The 18,561-nt window shown below is 49.4% G+C and overlaps 3 protein-coding genes across 3 annotated transcripts; 1 reads left to right on the top strand and 2 right to left on the bottom strand.

Annotated features, from left to right (window-relative positions):
- Positions 1-7,551: 7,551 nt before the first annotated feature.
- Positions 7,552-8,283, bottom strand: LOC141043028 (probable L-type lectin-domain containing receptor kinase S.5). Its single transcript, XM_073511945.1, has one exon. It carries the CDS (start codon positions 8,281-8,283, stop codon positions 7,552-7,554), a length of 732 nt encoding a protein of 243 aa, XP_073368046.1.
- A 24-nt stretch (positions 8,284-8,307) lies between these two features.
- Positions 8,308-9,368, bottom strand: LOC123497644 (uncharacterized). The gene is made up of 3 exons (XM_045234279.1): positions 9,344-9,368; positions 8,942-9,028; positions 8,308-8,570 (listed from the first exon to the last, which is right to left on the bottom strand). Exons 1-3 carry the CDS (start codon positions 9,366-9,368, stop codon positions 8,308-8,310), a joined length of 375 nt encoding a protein of 124 aa, XP_045090214.1.
- A 5,461-nt stretch (positions 9,369-14,829) lies between these two features.
- Positions 14,830-17,013, top strand: LOC109780308 (uncharacterized). Its single transcript, XM_020338899.4, has 2 exons — positions 14,830-15,728; positions 15,809-17,013. Exons 1-2 carry the CDS (start codon positions 15,080-15,082, stop codon positions 16,891-16,893), a joined length of 1,734 nt encoding a protein of 577 aa, XP_020194488.1. The 5' UTR covers positions 14,830-15,079; the 3' UTR covers positions 16,894-17,013.
- The last annotated feature ends 1,548 nt before the right edge of the window (positions 17,014-18,561 follow it).

The following is an 18,561-nucleotide window of genomic DNA, read 5'->3' as shown; positions in this document are numbered from 1 at the left end:
GTTTATCAAGAAATTCACCAAGTGGCACATCATCATTATCAAGCAAGGTACTAGCATCAGTCATAGTAGAAGTAGCATCATCAATAACTTGCGACATATCAGAATTAATAGCATGTGGTGGTGTTGCAAGTTTACACATAACAGAAGGTGAATCTAAAGCAGAACTGGATGGAAGTTCCTTACCTCCCCTCGTCCTTGAGGGAAATATCTTAGTCTTAGGATCCTTCGGATTCTTCATAGTGATAATATGATAATAATCCCAAGTGACTCACAAATATAGCTATGCTCCCCGGCAACGGCGCCAGAAAAAGGTCTTGATAACCCACAAGTATAGGGGATCGCAACAGTTTTCGAGGGTAGAGTATTCAACCCAAATTTATAGATTTGACACAAGGGGAGCCAAAGAATATTTGAAGGTATTAGCAGCTGAGTTGTCAATTCAACCACATCTGGAGATTAATTATCTGCAGCAAGTAATCAGTAGAAAAGTAGTTTGATAGTTTTGATAATAGTGACAGCAGCAACGGTAACAGTAACAGTGATAGCAGTAATTCTGTAGCAAGTGTAACAGTGATGATAATAGTAGTAACTTAGTAGAAACAATATAAGATAAATTCGTAGGCATTGGATCGGTGACCTGTTGGATGATACTCATCATGTGACAGTTATAACCTAGGGCGATACGGCACTAGCTCCAGTTCATCGATATAATGTAGGCATGTATTCCGTAAATAGTTATACGTGCTTTATTAAAAGAACTTGCATGACATCTTTTGTCCTACCCTCCCGTGGCAACGGGGTCCATATTGGAAACTAAGGGATATTAAGGCCTCCTTTTAATAGAGAACCGGAACAAACCATTAACACATAGTGAATACATGAACTCCTCAAACTACGGTCATCACTAGGAGTGGGCCCGGTTGTTGTCACTTTGGGGTTGCCGGATCATGACACGTAGTAGGTGACTATAACTTGCAAGATCGAATCTAAAACATGGATATAATGATGATAACATAAACGGTTCAGATCTGAAATCATGGCACCCGGGCCCAAAGTGACAAGCATTAAGCATGGCAAAGTCATAGCAACATCAATCTAAGAACATAGTGGATACTAGGGATCAACCCCTAACAAAACTAACTCGATTACATGATGAATCTCATCCAACTCCTCACCGAACAGTGAGCCTACGAAGGAATTACTCACTCCCGGTGGGGAGCATCATGGAATTGGCGATGGAGAAGGGTTGGCGATGACGAAGAACGAAGATCCCCCTCTCCGGAGCCCCAAACGGACTCCAGATCTGCCCTCCCAAGGAAGAACAGGGCTTGGCGGCGGCTCGGTCTCGTGGATCGTGATAATTCTTTCTTCCTGATTTTTTCTAGAAAAATAGGATTTTATAGCGTCGGTTTCAGGGTTTGCGGGGCCACCGGGTGGGGACAACCCACCTGGGCGCGCCAGGAGCGGGGGGCGCCCTGGTGGGTTGTGCCCACCTAGGTGCCCCTCTCCGGCAGGTCTTGGCTCCAGAAATTCTTTTTATTGATATAAAAAATCCTCACAAAGTTTCGTTCCATTCCAAGAACTTTTATTTCTGCACAAAAACAACACCATGGTAGTTCTGCTGAAAAAAGCGTCAGTCCGGGGTTAGTTTCATTCAAATCATGCAAATTAGAGTCCAAAACAAGAGGAAAAGCGTTAGGAAAAGTAGATACGTTGGAGACGTATCAATCTGCAGCAAAATATTTAGTAGCAAAGTAGTATGGAAGTAATGGTAACACTGGCAAAAGTAATAGTAGCAGTTTTGTAGCAATCGTAACAGTGGCAACGGAAAAGTAACTTAGCAAAGATCAATATGAGACGAGCTCATAGGAAATGGATCAATGATGTGTAATTATGTCAGATAGCATTCATCATGCAACAGTTATAACATAGGGTGACACAGAACTAGCTCCAATTCATCAATATAATGTATGCATGTATTCCGAATATATTCATACGTGCTTATGGAAAAGAACTTGCATGACATCTTTTGTCCTACCCTCCCGTGGTAGCGGGGTCCTAATGGAAACTAAGGGATATTAAAGCCTCCTTCTAATAGAGAAGCGGACCAAAGCATTAGCACTTAGTGAATACATGAACTCCTCAAACTATGGTCATCACCGGGAAGTGTCCTGACTATTGTCACTCTGGGGTTGCCGGATCATAACACGTAGTAGGTGACTAGGACTTGCAAGATAGGATCAAGAACACAAATATATTCATGAAAACATAATAGGTTCAGATCTGAAATCATGGCACTCGGGCCCTAGTGACAAGCATTAGGCGTAGCAAAGTTATAACAACATCAATCTTAGAACATAGTGGATACTAGGGATCAAACCCTGACAAAACTAACTCGATTACATGGTAAATCTCATCCAACCCATCACCGTCCAGCAAGCCTACGATGGGATTACTCACGCACAGCGGTGAGCATCATGAAAATGGTGATGGAGGATGGTTGATGATGACGATGGCGATGATTTCCCCTCTCCAAAGCCCAAAACTGACTCCAGATCTGCCCTCCCGAGAAAGAACAGGAGGTGGTGTCGTCTCCGTATCATAAAACGCGATGAATCCTTCTCTCTATTTTTTTTCTCCCCGAACGTGAATATATGGAGTTAGAGTTGAGGTCGGTGGATGTCTGTGGGACCGACAAGGACAAAGGGCACGCCAAAGGGGGGTGGGCGCGCCCTCCACCCTTGTGGATAGGGTGTGGGTCCCCTTCGGTTGATTATTTCGCCAATATTTTTTATTTATTCCAAAAAATGATCTCCGTGAAGTTTCAGGTCATTCCGAGAACTTTTATTTCTGCACAAAAATAACACCATGGCAATTCTGCTGAAAACAGCGTCAGTCCAGGTTAGTTCCATTCAAATCATGCAAATTAGAGTCCAAAACAAGGGCAAAAGAGTTTGGAAAAGTAGATATGATGGAGACTTATCAGAATGCAGCAAGGAAGACACTTGATCTTACATAGAATGGAGTTTGTAAACAATAGGATGGTCTGGCAAAGGTTCTAACTCCACCACCTCCTCCCCCGCACATATCCCCATGGTAAAAGAAAGAAACTAATGAAAGCGGCATCAGTGAGTAATGAAGAAAACTTGGCGACATCGGTGACCTCCCTCGGGAGGACTACCATGCCTAACCGTTATCCTCTGTTGGAACTGTCGTGAGATGGGTGGCCCGTGACTGTTCAGGAACTGCACGATCTTGCACAAGAGAGTGCACTGATGATTATTTTTGTGGTGGAAATGCAAATTGCAAATTTTCACATGGAAGGTTTGGCTGGAACTTTGGGTTTTGATGGAGGTTATGGTGTCAGTAGTGGTGGTCTAAGCGAGGGCCTTTGCGTCTATCGGAAGAGGCCTTTTGATTTGCAGCTGAGAAATTATTCGAAGCACCACATTGATATAATCGGCTAAGAGTTAGGGAAAGAGCCATGGAGGCTAACATGTTGATATGGAGAAGCAAATAGAAGCTTGTGGTACAAAACATGGGACATTATGGGATTTTTGAAGGTTTCTACTTGTGAGTTGCGTTGGGATTTCCCCGAAGAGGAGGGGAGATGAGGTGAAATAGAGATAAGTATTTCCCTTAGTGAGAACCAAGGTTTATCGAACCAATAGGAGAATCATGCAAAGCCTCGTGAACAACACATGCACACACAAAAGCAAATAATTACATCCAACGCGGGCAAGAGGGTTGTCAATCCCCTTGAACTCGTTACTTGCAAGGATCAAATCTTGTAGTGGTAGATATATAAATTCCAAAACTAAATAAAAGAAATAAAATTGCAACAAAGGTATTTTGGTTTTTAGAATACGATAAAAGTAGACCCGGGGGCCATAGTTTTCACTAGAGGCTTATCTCTCAAACACATAACACACGGTGGGCGAACAAATTATTGTTGGGCAATTGATAGAAATGCAAATAATCATGACGATATCCAAGGCAATGATCATGTATATAGGCATCATGTCCGAGACAAGTAGAGCGACTCCCGCCTGCATCTACTACTATTACTCCACCAATCGACCGCTATCCAGCATGCATCTATGGTATTTAGTTTATAAAAAATGGAGTAACACCTTAAACAAGATGACATGATGTAGACAAAGTAAACCCAATCAATATGAATAAACCCCATTGTTTTACCCTTAATGGCAACAATACAAATACGTGTCTTGTCCCCTTCTGTCACTCAGATATAGAGCACTGCAAGATTGAACCCATTACAAAGCACCTCTCCTACTTAAGATAAATCAATCTAGTTGGTCAAACCAAACCGATAGATCAGAGAGAAATACAAAGCTATAATAATCATGCATAATAAAGTTCAGAAAAGACTCAGTTACTTCTCATGAATATTTAGATCATAAAACCATAATTCATTGGATCCCAACAAACACACCGCAAAAGAAGATTACATCAGATAGAACTCCAAGAACAATGAGGAGAATATTGTACTGAAGATCAAAGAGAGAGAAGAATCCATCTAGCTAGCTACTAGCTATGGACCCGTAGGTCTGTGGTGAACTACTCACGGATCATCGGAAGCAGCAAGGATGGTGTAGAAGCCCTCCGTGATCGGTTCCCTCTCCGATAGAGTACCAAAAAATGCCTCTAGATGGAATCACGGAAGAACAAAAGCTAGCGGCAAAGGAAAAAGTGTTTCAGATAGCTCTCTATTGGTTTGGGAATATTTCTGAATTTATAGAGGTGGAATTAGGTCAAGGGGTCCTACAGGGGACCCAAAAGCTCGGGGGGCGCGCCTCGTGAGCTTGTGGCTCTCCCGTAGCTCTTCTGGCCTCCTCCGAAACCTTCTAGGGTCCCTTCTGGTCCAGAAAAAATCATCATAAAGTTACATCACATTTGGACTTCATTTGGTATTGATTTTATGAAAAGCCAAAAACAAGCAAGAAAAAATATCTGGCACTTGGCACTGGGTTAATAGGTTAGTCCCCAAAAATGATATAAATAGCATATAAAGCATCCAAGATTGATAATATAATAGCATGGAAGAATAAAAAATTATATATACGTTGGAGACATATCAAAGGTCATTTGCGACCTTCCATGGTGCTGCTCCCACATGAGTTGTTGGTTTCCCCGAAGAGGAATGGTGATGTAGCACAGGAGCAGAAAGTATTTCCCTCAGTTAAAAACCAAGGTCTATCGAACTAGTAGGATAATTGCTTGCACCCAACAAAAGCAAGGGGTCATCACTCCCCTTGTTCTTCCTAGCTACAAGGTTAAAAGCGAATAATAGTAAAGGTAACAAAGGATGATAGTAACCAGGATAATGATAGTAAACTGTTAGCAATTGTAAGAACTTGTAAATATATGGAGAATGGACCCTACTACTTGTGATATTTGTTGGATTTACCAGAAGAGGGAGGGTGATGTGGTAATAGTAGCAGATAGTATTTCCCTCTATTAAGAACCAAGGTTATCGAACCAGAAGCAGACGTCACACAGACAACATTAACAGTACATGTGCACACACAAAGCAATGCTTGCACCCAACAAAGACGGGATCGTCACTCCCCTTGTCCTTGCGAGTTGCAAGTATCAAATCTGGTAGTGATAGTTATAATAACAGAAGTAAAGTAAAACAACAAGTAGTTCTAGGATCGTTTGATGATAATTGAGAATGGACCTGGGGCCATAGGTTCACTAGAGGCATCTCTCTCATAAATAGCATCAGTGGGTAAACAAATTACAGTTGGGCAATTGACAGAATAACGCATAGTGATGATGATCATCCAAGGCATATTCAATATATAGGCATTATGTCCGTGACAACTAGACCATTAAACTTACTGACGTCTACTACTATTACTCCACCCCAAGACTGCTATCTAGCATGCATCTCAAGGTATTAAGTTCATACAAACAAAGCAGCGCATTAAGCATGATGACATAATGTAGACAGAATAAGACCAAATAATATGACCAAACCGCGTCGTTTTATCCTTAGTAGCAACAATACAATATGGTCCTTATCAACCCTCCTGTCACAAAGCAAGGTCGCCACAAGATTGAACCTACTACCAAGCACCTCTCCCGCTGAAGATAAATCAATCTACTTGGCCAAAGAAGACGGATAGATCGGAGAGAAATAGAAGGATAAAATTACACACTCAAAGAGATCTCAAATAATATAATTGAATAATCTGATCATAAACCAAAAATTCATCGGATCCCAACAAACACACCGCAAAGATTACATCGAATTGATCTCAGAGGAGATAATTGTATTGAAGATCAAAACAGAAAGAGAGAGCGAGCGAGAGAGAGCAAGAGAGAGAGAGAGAGATAGAGAGAGAGAGAGCCATCTAGCTTCTACTACAATGGACCCATAGATCCTGAAGGAAATACTCACACATCAACATGAAGGCATCAAGGTTGATGAAGATTGCCTCCCCAATGGTTCCCCCCTCTGGCAGAGTACCGGAAAAGGCCTCCAGATGGGATCGCAGAAGAACAAAGGCTTGCGGAGGCGGAAGAATTGTTTCGGGTCTAGCTTCAGGATGTGTAAAAAATGTGTAATTTTTGGCACTCTTTAAGGCAGACACACTCGTGAGTTCTCTCCCTCGTGAGGCATCCAACAGGAAGACCCCACCTCCCCCTATCTTTTCTCCTAGCGGTCGAAGGCCTTTCATGCTTACTGAAGAAGGCGAGCGAATATGAGACTTTTGAGGGCATACATATAGCACCCTCGGCGCCTAAAGTGAACCACCTGTTGTTTGCCGATGAATTTATTTTGTTTAGCAAAGCAACCCAAGAGCAACCTAAAAAGAAAGTTGATCTTTAATGCTTTATTAAGCATCTGCGCAATGTGTGAATCATGAAAAACCTTCTGTTTATTTTGGCAAGGGTGTCTCAGATTCTTGCAAGGTCATAGTAATGGGCATTCTTGATATCTAGAAGTACTCATTGTGTGCGAGGTACCTTAGACTCCCTTTAGATGTGGGGCACATGAAGAAGTTTTTTTTTTTGCATACTTAAAAGAAAGAGTGTGGAAAAAAATTCAAGGCTAGATGGAGATGACCTTGGATCGCAGTACGCATTTTTTTGTTGATAAATTTGATTGTGCAAGCAATTCCAACTTACTTCTGGACAATTTTCAAACCTCCGAGGGGCCTCTGACAACATATTGCGTCACTTGTCCGAAAAAATTGGTGGGGCAACCGGGGAAAGAATACGTCATGGGTCTCATGGGACACCATGACCATAACGAAAAATAAGGAAGAGGTAATAGCACCGCAGGTACCTGTACTTGCATAGCATGTGATGATTTAGTCCTTATACTTGCAAAAGTGAATTGAACAGTCCTTGAACTTGCAGCACATGAGCAAGTTTAGTCCTGGTCCTATCACGTGCAGCCAAGTGGATGAGCGGGTCAGCGCGACACATTTTGCACTTAAGCCCCTACCGTTTTCCCCTATCTACCCGCAGTGCCTCGTCTCTGTCGAAATATTCCAGCGCATGTGGACGTGGCCGTTACGACCGTGCTCGACGTCGATCCCGCCGTTGTGGACATGGTGTCGAACCCTCTGTCCGTCGCCACACGAATGAGGGCTTGAACGGCGGCACCGCCGGCCTCGGCATGGACCGGAGCAGGATCTGCGAGATGGCCTGCGCCTTGGGCCGCTCGGCGGGCGTCGGGTGGCTGCAGGCCAGGCTCAGCATGAGCAGGCGCTCGGCGTCGTCCTCGTCGAGGCTGGGGTCGACGGCCTCGAGCGCGCGGCCGTCGCGGTGGAGGCGCCGCACCCAGTCCACCAGGAAGTGGAAGCCGTCGATGTCGCAGCGCGGGCGGCGGCCGCAGACCACCTCGAGGAGGACGGCGCCGAAGGCGTAGACGTCGGACTCACGCGTGGCCTTCTCGGTGTGGTAGCACTCGGGGGTGATGTAGCCGACGGTGCCGTGCACGCCGCCGCCGGCCTCCTCCATGTAGGAGGTCTTGTCCGTCTCGATGGTGCGGGCCAGGCCGAAGTCGCCGAGGCGCGCGGTGAAGGCGGCGTCCAGCATGATGTTGGAGGCCTTGAGGTCGCGGTGCACCACCCGCTGGTCGTGCAGGTAGTGCAGCGCCGACGCCACGCCCTGGACGATGCTGTACCGGAGCTCCCACCCGAGCGGCTGCCCCGGCCGCGACCCCGGCGCCGAGCTGAACAGGTGCTGGTCCAGGCTGCCGGCGAAGATATTGGTACGAGCTGCGATGGATCGGTCCATCATCTCCGTCGATGGCGACCGAACGGATCACAAAAAGATTTGGGCCGAGGCGGTGGTTGCAATGCATGTGCGAGTTAACATTCGGAAACTGGGAGATGCATGCGAACGCACCTTTGCGAGCGACCGGTCTGATTCCTCGCGCACGACGCCGGCGCCGGCGCCGGCGCCGCCGCTGCCACGCCGGCGCCTAGGCTTGGCCGGCTTCGTCGCCGGCACCTCCTCGTCCTTGACCTTGACCATGACGCGGCTGAGCTTGACGTGCCGCTTCGTCGCGAACTCCTTCAGCACCTCTGCTTGATCGGGGCGCAACACCAATCAATCGAGAAGATCTCGTAAATTACTCCTCGGTGGGAATAGAATAGGAAACAAGATACTAGCAAATAATGGAGTACGGTGACACCTAGAACGCCAGCTCGGCCCAGAAAGTTATTACGGGTAAAGCTCCACTTAATCCGCCGCTCTAGTAGTCAAAAAACGGCATTTAAGCGGACGGCGAGAAGCGGGAATAGCAGATTAATCCCTCGCCCGTCGCCATCGAAGGTACTCCAGTACGTACGTACACCCGCAACAAGTTAACGCCGGAAAACATTTTCGGTGCGGCGTCTCAACGCAAGCGATCGGAGGGGGCGGCGGGAGCTTGGAGGCGGTAGACGCGACGTACCTTCGAAGCTGACGAGGCGGTAGACGCGGCCGAGCAGGAGCGTGTCGTCGGGGCGGAGCAGCTTGAGGTGCTTCACGGGAGCGGCTCCTTTGGATTCTCCTCAGCGTCACGGGAGCGGCTGGAATATTCCGACAGAGAGGAGGCACTGCGGGTAGATAGAGGAAAACAGTAGGGGCCTAAGTGTAAAATATGCCGCGCTGACCAGCTCGTCCACTTGGCGTCCACTTGGCTGCACGTGATTGGCTTAGGACTAAACTTGCTCGTGTGCTGCAAGTTCAAGGACCGTACAATCCACTTTTGCAAGTATAAGGACTAAACCATCACATGTTATGCAAGTACAGGGACTTGGGGTGCTATTACCTCAATAAGGAAGGCCTCTGTTTCCGTGACATGATTTTTTACTTATCTCTTCTAGATCGACAGTCATGGCGCCTTCTTCAGGACCCAGAAAGTCTGAGCGCTCGCATACTCAAAGCGACACTAGTGCAGAAACTCCTTAGGGAATCTCCAACACCGGCCCTCAAACCGTCTGCATATGTCTAGAGTACGGGGTCTGGACCCCGGAAGCTATCCAACGCATGCCTGTATCGGTTCGCTCGGCGATCCAGACTCACTTTTTCTCGCAAACCAGAGACAAAGTTTGTGTGTGTGTGTGTGTGTGTGTGTGTGTGTGTGTGTGTGTGCACGCGCGCTTTTCTGACTGATCCGGCCCACCCAAAAATCCCACCACCCTCTCCCGCGCTTTCCATTGAACGCCCTTGCTGCTTGCCGCGCCACATTCATGCAGGCCCAGAGCATGCAACGGCCGGCGTTGAGGTCCGCGATTTGACTGGAAAGGAAGGCGGTGTTGAAGGACGTGACCTCTTGGGCGTCGTCGCTTCAATGCGGACGCTGCGTTTCGAGAAACCAACTCTGGGCGCTTCCTCGCATTAAAGCGGGTTGACCGCCCCTTCGCCTGGCCTGGACGCAGCTATATAAGTCGTGCACCCATGACGCACAGAGCCGCACGCCCCTCCACGAGCACCATCCCCCTCCCCCTCCTAGTCACCGACCTCGAGCTCTTCCTCCTCCTCGAGCCTAGCGGCGATGCCAAAGTCTTGGTTCTCCGCACCGGCAGGTGGAGGCAGTGGAAGTTCCTCCTCAAGCGGATCCTGGCGCCGCCGCCCACACGTGTGAAGGAAGAGCCACCCTCCCCCATGTGCGTCCGCGCGGCATCCCCACTCTAGCGGGTCAAGGACAAGCCCACGTCCCTGTCACGCAACCGTGGCCTCGACATCGCAGGCCGCGTGAAGGAGAAGCCGACGTCCCCCAGCGTCTCCGCCGCGTCCAGGATGACGGGCCCTCATCACCGCAATGCCGCCACCGCCGGCCGATAAAAGAGGTGCTGCGGCCCGCGATCACGAAGGCGTGTGGCGGCATCCTCTCCTACCTCGGACGAGGTGGTTATGGCGGTGCCTCAGGCTCGATGGCCGTTAATTCAAGGCAGAGTGTGCAGCGAGGCAGTAGGCGCGACACGATCGTTGCAATGCCTCTCGCCACTCCGCGTTCGCCAAGATGGACGTGGCGCCGGCATGGGTCCGCAACAACCCGGACCTCGCTGCCGCTTGGGCACTCGACCGTCCCGTCACCACCGTGCAGACAGCCGCCAGGCGTCGCCGCCGTCTTGACGGCGAGCTCGCCAAGATCGGCAAGGAGTGTTTACTTAGCAACTAATCCGCCAACGCCAGTAGGGGCAAGGCCTCCGCCAGGACTCCGTCGGCGTCGTCGGCAATGACCAACGCGGCCCTTCGCACTGCGCAACAGGAGGCAGAGCGGCTCCTCCGCGAGCGACGGGCAACCGCCGGACAGGGCTACCGCTGCCCACCGACGCCCTTCCGCCGCTGGAGGGACGACGGCAGCGGTGGCAGAGGTGTTGTAGGACAGGGCGGCCACGCCTACGAAGTGGTCGTCTGGTATAGGGTTTATGTTTTTTTTAGAGTTTTTAGTTAAACGGTCGAAATATCATTCGTTTTATGTAAATTATATCCAAACTTTAATGTAATCCGACGTGTTAGCATGAATTTCGTCTGTTTAGTTCAAACAGTGATTAAAATGTATGCGGACAGTATTGAATGGCCGGCTCCCACGTCCGTGTCCACCGACTCATACCCCTGTCCGCGGACGGATGCGGGAGCAAATTTGTAAGTCAACATTGAAGATGCCGACATAGGAATTTGCTATTAGCGGCGTGCAGCCATAAACGCACGTGACAGCTATTTTGCCTAAATACCAGCATCGTTCACCTGAAAAACAAACGTAGCTGATGACATTCTACTAGCAGCCTGCAGCAGCAGCAAACGCTGCCAGTGAGGTGAACCGAGCACGCCCAACGGCCCGAAAACTAGCAGCATGTGGCCAACCCTCTTTTGTTCTTTAAAAACTACTCTCTCCATCTTATGCTAAACTAGTTTGCAAAAGCATCTTACATTATTGAACCGAGTAGTTCTTGAGGGGTGTGCACTGAAGTAACAGACGCCAGAAGTTAAAAGTGTGGACCCCATGAACTGAAACGCGTCGGGGTCCATTTGTTTCCAGCGTATAAGGTTGCATGTAGTGGCATGTCAATTTATACATGTGTGGCGTAGTGCTAGCATGTATATGTAACTCATTTAAAATTCAAAAATCATTTACAAAGAGTTGTTGTGTTTTAATTTTCTAATTACTTCCATGAAAAACACATGTACACTATAAAAAGTGGAGCAGAAAACCTCCATAAAATGTGCTTGAAATTCTAAAATGCTGAAAATGACACTAGCAGCGTGCATGATAATGCGAACACGGCTATAAACTTTTTACATTATATTCCCTTTGAATATCAAAGCAACTCTAAACAAATCCATAATTAGATATGTAAATGTAAAATCGAGTGATGCACACAGCCAGAGTGGTATAACAAATACAACTCATTTTTAATATGCAAGCGTATGTGCTGTGTATTACAACCATTCTTTCAAATGTTCATGCACATGAAGACTGAAAACAAAGAAATTCCCTTTGTTCTTAATACTCTTGTCAAGCAAGCTGGCTTCTTTCTCCTCTATTTAACAAAACTCCTCGCCTTCCACTTGTCCTTAAGCATGTAGCTTGATTAGTTTGGTAAAGTCTGTATAGTTGACACAGGTCTCTGACTTGGATTTCCTGGTCAAAGTTGCTGCAGTATTATTGTGTGGAATTTGTTTTGTGTTCTTCCTTGATGATGAGGGGGGAGGATGCTCTAAACTTAAATCAGTAACTGCATTCACATGTACTTCCTCCGTCCCAAAATTCTTGTCTTAGTTTAGTCTAGATACGGATGAATCTAATCTAAAATGTGACTTGATACATCCGTATTTAGACAAATTTAAGACAAGAATTTTGGGACGAAGGGAGTATCAATATTAAGCAAAAGCTCGTATCTACATTTGCTCGTTTATGAGTTAATTCCCCATTATTCTTCCCTTTTCTGAGGATTCTTTCTCTTGTAAACCGTTGAATCTTTTTCATGCATCTATACAGGTTTGCTCGTTTCTGAGTTAATTTGCATTTTTATGTAGTTACCAATATTAAGCAAAAGCTCATTTTATTCTTACTGACGTTTGTACCATGCTTGGTTGAGCCACCTACGTTGTCCTTCAATCCTGGCCTCGTGCCGTGACCATTGCAACAAAGAATAAGACGGTATTGGAGGAACGGATCTAGATACTACTCCCTCCGTCCCATAATATAAGGACGTTTAGTGTTAAGAACGTTCTTATATTATGGGACGGAGGGAGTAGTATCTAGCTCCAGCTAATTAATGTGGCAGTGCAGTTCCTTCTCCAGCGATCGCCCCGGGTATGAGACCGGCGACGCAGATTTGGCTGCTGGATTCAGAAAGAAGCAGGGCACATGTTGACATGTAGAACGACTTTGGCACGGAGCTTTACATAACTTTACAGGCTCATTCCTGGACTAAGGGTGAGGGCAGGCCCCACACGGGTGAAATTCAGGGTGAGGCTGAATAGAATTTATGGAAGGGTTTATAGCAGTATCGTAAAAGGTTGTACGTGTAGCATTTTTGCATGTAGAACATATTTTCATGAGCAATGCTACACCTACAAACAAGTTACGTTAAGTTTTAAGCAATGATCCAGTTGGCAAATTGTGATTGGGGGTGGAGGAGGAGGGGCCCACCCACCCTGAAAATCAGGGGCCCGAAGAAAATTGGTGAAGGAAAGTTACCCAAACTTTGGTAACTTCTTTCATAGGTGTAGGATTATTGTATTTACATAGTAAAAATTGACAATCATTTCTTATATGAATGTCAGTCAATCCACATTTAAAAAATAGTACATATTTATGATTTTTCCATGAAGAATCAGATAATGTTTTTTTTATTTGACCTATCTCAGTAAATTTTCTATCAGTCTTGCTAAGTCTTAAAGTCTCAGTCATGCTATATCCGTGAGTTCCTAGCCACACCCATTTTCTATATAGTTGTAGTTAGAATTAGATAAGTTTAACCATATGCTTTTAGGCTGCCTGTAGGTGGGAACGATTCAAAGAAAATTTAGAGGATAAAACCCTTCCCTCTCGCGTCGCCTCCCCCTAGGCAACGCCAAGGGCCCCCAAACCCTAGCGCCGCAGGCCTCCACTCGCGCCCCCTCTGCCACCACTGCCGTCGGCGAGGGCCGCGGTGGCGGCGGGCCGGCGCCGAAGGCACCTGGGTGGGTGGATGCGGCGAGATCTCATCTGAGGCGGCAGGGGCGGCCCGTCTTGTGAGATCCGAAGACGGCGGCTGGGGCGGCGATCCCTTGCCATGCGGCGGTGGCCGAAGTGCCATAAGCCGGCGGAGCGGCAGCTCTGAGATGGATGGCGGCGGTGGCAGCGCCCCATCCGACGGGGTACCTGATCTGCGAGGAGATGGTGGCGGCGGCGACTGCGGATCCAACGCCCCGACCGGATCCGCCGCGGGGTGGCCTTCCTCCGACCGGCGGCGCGTGGAGGGACCGGTGAGGAGATGTCAGATCTCCGCCGGTTTACCGACGACGGCGTTCGTCTTCGTGGCGAGACTCCGCTCGGTTCCAGCCAACCACGAGACCGGGACGACGTGGCTTCCAGTGAAAATCGTGCCTGACTGCAGTTATGGCGGACGATGGCGGCGTCTCGGACGTCGTTCCCTTCTCGAGGCATCGTCGTTGCAGATCACGTCAACCTGATCGGAAGGTTCCGCGGGAAACCCTAGATCTGGGTCTACCGGATCGGACGATGGCGATGTTTCGATGTCGTTCTCCCTCCTGGGGGCGTCGTTTTGGAGCAAGTGTTGGCTGAAGGGGACAAGAGGAGGAGCGGCGTGGTATCTGACACGTCGACAACGGCGAGTCTCAGCGGCATGGAGCAGCGGGGTCTCGCCGGTGGGCGTGTGATGATGGACGAGCGCAGATGGTGGCGTTGTCTGGCGTCTTGGTGGCGTCGACGGCAGCTAGACCGGGCAAGGCACATGCAACAGTACAGCACTAAAGATGGATTGGTGGCAGGTGGTTGTGGCGGCCTCATACCCGGCAGGTGTCCTGGTTGAGGAGTGCACCGGACTGGTGGGTGCCCTTACCCGGCAGGCGTCCTGGTTGGGACCTCAGGTCTTAGATGTTAGGTTTGGCTGCAAGGTCTGTTTGGTATTAGGCCCAGACTATCAACATCCCTTCATCAGCTGGATAAGAGTAGCGGCAGATGTTGTCTAGAAGGTGGCTTTAGTTTTATTTTTGTATGACTTTGTAAGGTCTTGTGTGAATAATTAATAAAGTGGTTGTATGCATGGTTCAGAGGCCGGGGTCCTCCATTTCTAAAAGAAAAGGCTGTCCGTAGGTGGCACCAAAACGCTGAATTCTCCTCTGTGTTTCTCTTCCTCACTTCAGGTGATGCATCAGAGGCATATACCAACGTTGGATTGCCAAGCAAAGCACCCCCAACTCACACGTAACCGCAGCACAAGTTCAAAAATACAGGGAGGAGGCAAGGAATCCAGCGGCAACTTATCTTAAAGCTTCTTCATCCACATGATCAATCAACTCTGTCGCTCTCTGTCTCCACAATCGAGGTCCAAGAGGGTGAAGAGTAGAAGAAGCTACTGTAGGTAGGAATAGGATGGACCCAGCGTTGCACAAGGCGGCGGTGCAGGGGAGCGTGGCAAGCCTGAAGAAGCTGGTGGCCGAGAACCCCAACATCCTTGGTTCCAAGACGCCCCAGCAGAACACCGCGCTGCACATCGCCGCCGAGCTCGGCCACGCCGGCTTCGCCGAGGCGGCCCTTGGTGTGGACGACAAGCTGCTCGTCAGCAAGAACGCTGACGGGGACACGCCGCTGCACCTGGCGGCCAGGGCGGGGAAGGTGGACGTGGCGGACCTGCTCATCGGCCGAGCCAGCGCATGGCCCGCGGAGCATCCGCGCCACTCCCCCGCCGCGCAGAATGGAAAGGCCGGGGAACCTCCCCGGAGCTCCCCTGGCACCGCGCAGGGGCCTCTGTTCATGGCCAACAAGGTCGGCGACACCCCGCTGCACGAGGCGGTGAAGCACGGCAGGAGCGCCGTCGCGCTCAGGCTGCTGGATGCCGAGCCCGGCCGCGGCCACGCGCTCAACGTGAAGCAGCAGACGCCGCTGCACATCGCTGCACGGGAGGGCCTCGCCGACGTCGTCGCCAAGATCGTCAGCCAACCCTGGGTCCACGAGAAGTTCGTCCCCTCCGACTCCGTCAGCGGCACCGCCCTTCACCAGGCCGTCCTCGGCGGCCACGCACGTAAGTGACCTGCCCGTCGCCTTCTTTTCGTTGCCCTGCCATGTATATCGTGTGATTACAAATGGCGGCGATGCAAGCAGGCGTGGTGGAGATCCTGCTTGACGCGACACCGCCGGACCAGATCGGGCTGACGGACTCGAGCGAGAACAACGCGCTGCACTACGCGGCGCAGAAGAACAACGCCCGCGTGGTGAAGCTGCTGCTCAACCGGAAGGTGGACCTGGCCTACAAGCGCAACCGCGACCTGCAGTCGCCGCTGCACGTGGCCGCCTACTACGGCTCGACGGATGCCATGGTGGAGCTGCTCAAGCAGTGCCCCGACGTGGCGGAGATGGTGGACAGCAACGGCCGGAACGCCTTCCACGTCGCCATCACCAGCGGCAAGGTGGACGCCCTCAAGCGCCTGCTCAAGCACGTCCGCCCCGAGGAGATCGTCAACCGCGTCGACCGCGCCGGCAACACGCCGCTGCACCTCGCCGCCTCCCTATCGCGCATCCAGTCGGCGCTGCTCCTGCTCAAGGACCGCCGCGTCAACCCCTGCGTCCTCAACCGGGAGGGCCAGTCCGCGCGCAGCCTCATCGAGAAGCGCGCCGCCACGGAGGAGATGGACACCTACGAGATGTACCTGTGGAAGACGCTCAAGAAGCACGAGGCCTCCAGGTGCAAGAAGGAGCAGCTGCCTCCGATCGCCACTTACCAGTCGCTGCGCAGCCGGAGGGCTGGCCACGACGAGTACTACGAGCTCAGCGTCGGGACCTACACGCTGGTGGCCACGCTGATCGCCACCGTCAGCTTTGCGGCCACCTTCACCATGCCAGGGGGGTACAGCCAGACCGATGGCACGGCCCTCCACGGCCACAAGGCGGCGTTCAAGATCTTCGTTATCTCCAACACTGTGGCCATGTGCAGCTCCATCGTCGTCGTCTTCTGCTTCATCTGGGCATGGCGGGACCCCGTCAAGTTCAAGCTCGATCAGCTCATGTGGGGCCACAGGCTCACCATCCTCGCCTGCCTCGCCATGGTCGTCTCGCTCATGACCGCCGTCTACATCACCGTTGCGCCCACGGCGAGGTGGCCTGCGTACGTTGTGATCGCCATCGGAGTCAGCACTCCCGCCGTGGTGTTCCTCATCCTTGGGAAAGAGGCGTTGTACGTCCCAATGTAAGTGCAGGATTTTGGTGCTCGAGCTCCATGGAGCTGGTTCGTTTGAAAGTTAAGAAAAAACACATTTCAAAGTTTCAAACAATTCTAAAGAAATTACACAGTGAGATATGAGAGTATACTAGTACATGTGTGAATTTTTTTATGAGGAAATACATTGACACGTCAACTACACAAAAGTGACAAATCAGTCAACGGCGAAATTTGCTTGGTCCCGACCTTGTGTCCCCAGCTCTGAAATGCGATTTTCGAATTTGGAGTCGGTAAACCCAACGCAAGGCCGGGAGCCCGGGACAAATGCCACTAATATTTCACACATAGTAGAGTGTTTTACGATCGATTCGATGTAGTGAAACTAAGGAGCATGACTGGATGCATGGACGAGCAGGGGCTTAAAACGGACATCCAAGGTACAGACAAGGCGCGTCCATAGACATTTAGGGGGCGGATTTGCTAAGTTAGATTGTAGATGCTCTTGTCTACCTGTTACTTGTGTACCATTGACTTCGTTAATTGTCTAATCTACAATGAATAGAACATTGTCCGCTGCTTTACGGTGGTGTGTCGTGATTGGAGCAGGTGACCAGGGATGATGGATTGTGGCATAATTTAGGGTCTCCCACCTTTCTTGCCTTATGTATGGTTTTGGTCTACTACGACTTTCCTAGTGTGGATTTTTATTTTATTTTATTTTGTTCTCATGTGTGTTAGTTGATGTTTGTGATGTGCATCTTAATAATGCAAAGGCATGTTATATGATTGATATGTTTTGTATTCATGATGCTACACTAAGACCTAATAAAATTAACTTTTTGGAAGGAAGAAAAAAATATCTATGGACATTTTTCTTTTTTTTAAAGGCCGGTGCTACGCACTTGCTGACTGATTTTGTAGGAGAAATTAGTCGGCCAGCGAGCCGACAGATCCCCCTCTTGTAGTCGTTTGATCATTCAAAGCATCTAACGATGGGCGCCCGTTTGCTTCATCTCCTTTGGGTCGCAGCACCCCCTGCATCTCCGCTAAGCCCACTTGGAGCACGACACCTATTGCAACCCCTTGCAACGTCTCTGGCGAATAGTTTGCAACGACGTCGGCTAGCCTTGTCATCGGCGATGCTACGCCTGCAACAACAACACCGACTATGTGGCAATCATGGTGAGCTCGTAGCTCCAGACTCCTACAGGAGCAATGTAGCAAGTTGCCTCAACAACACCGCCACCATTGCATAAACGAGCCACGCACACCTATAGCAACGGCGTGCGATGTAGCACCTTGCACCCCGACTCGCTTAGATTTCCCCGAGGATGGAGCGCGTGGGCTATGGCGGTGATCCGCCTACCTCACCCCATCGGATGCTTCGAAGAAACTGGAGACCGCTATTGCAGGAGCTTCAAAGAGAGGAGAGAGCACCATGGGGATAAGAGCATCTCTAGTAGATCCCCTAAATTTTAGAGGAGTAAACATCGGAGTAAAGCTTATTGGAGTAATTTTTTTACTCCTCTAGTTTTGATCGTTTCTTCGCTAAGAGAACTGATTCGAAGAAAACTTTAAGAATAATTAGACACTTTAATAGAAACCCAAGTGCCATAACTACTCCCACTAGTTCGTTTAATACTTCTTCTATATCTTCATTGCCCACATTGTTGCTTTTCTCTATCGTCTTCTTGAGCTT

This window comes from Aegilops tauschii, chromosome 3, assembly GCF_002575655.3.
Source record: "Aegilops tauschii subsp. strangulata cultivar AL8/78 chromosome 3, Aet v6.0, whole genome shotgun sequence".
NCBI classification, from domain to species: domain Eukaryota; kingdom Viridiplantae; phylum Streptophyta; class Magnoliopsida; order Poales; family Poaceae; genus Aegilops; species Aegilops tauschii.
This window is presented reverse-complemented; position numbering and strand designations above follow the sequence as displayed.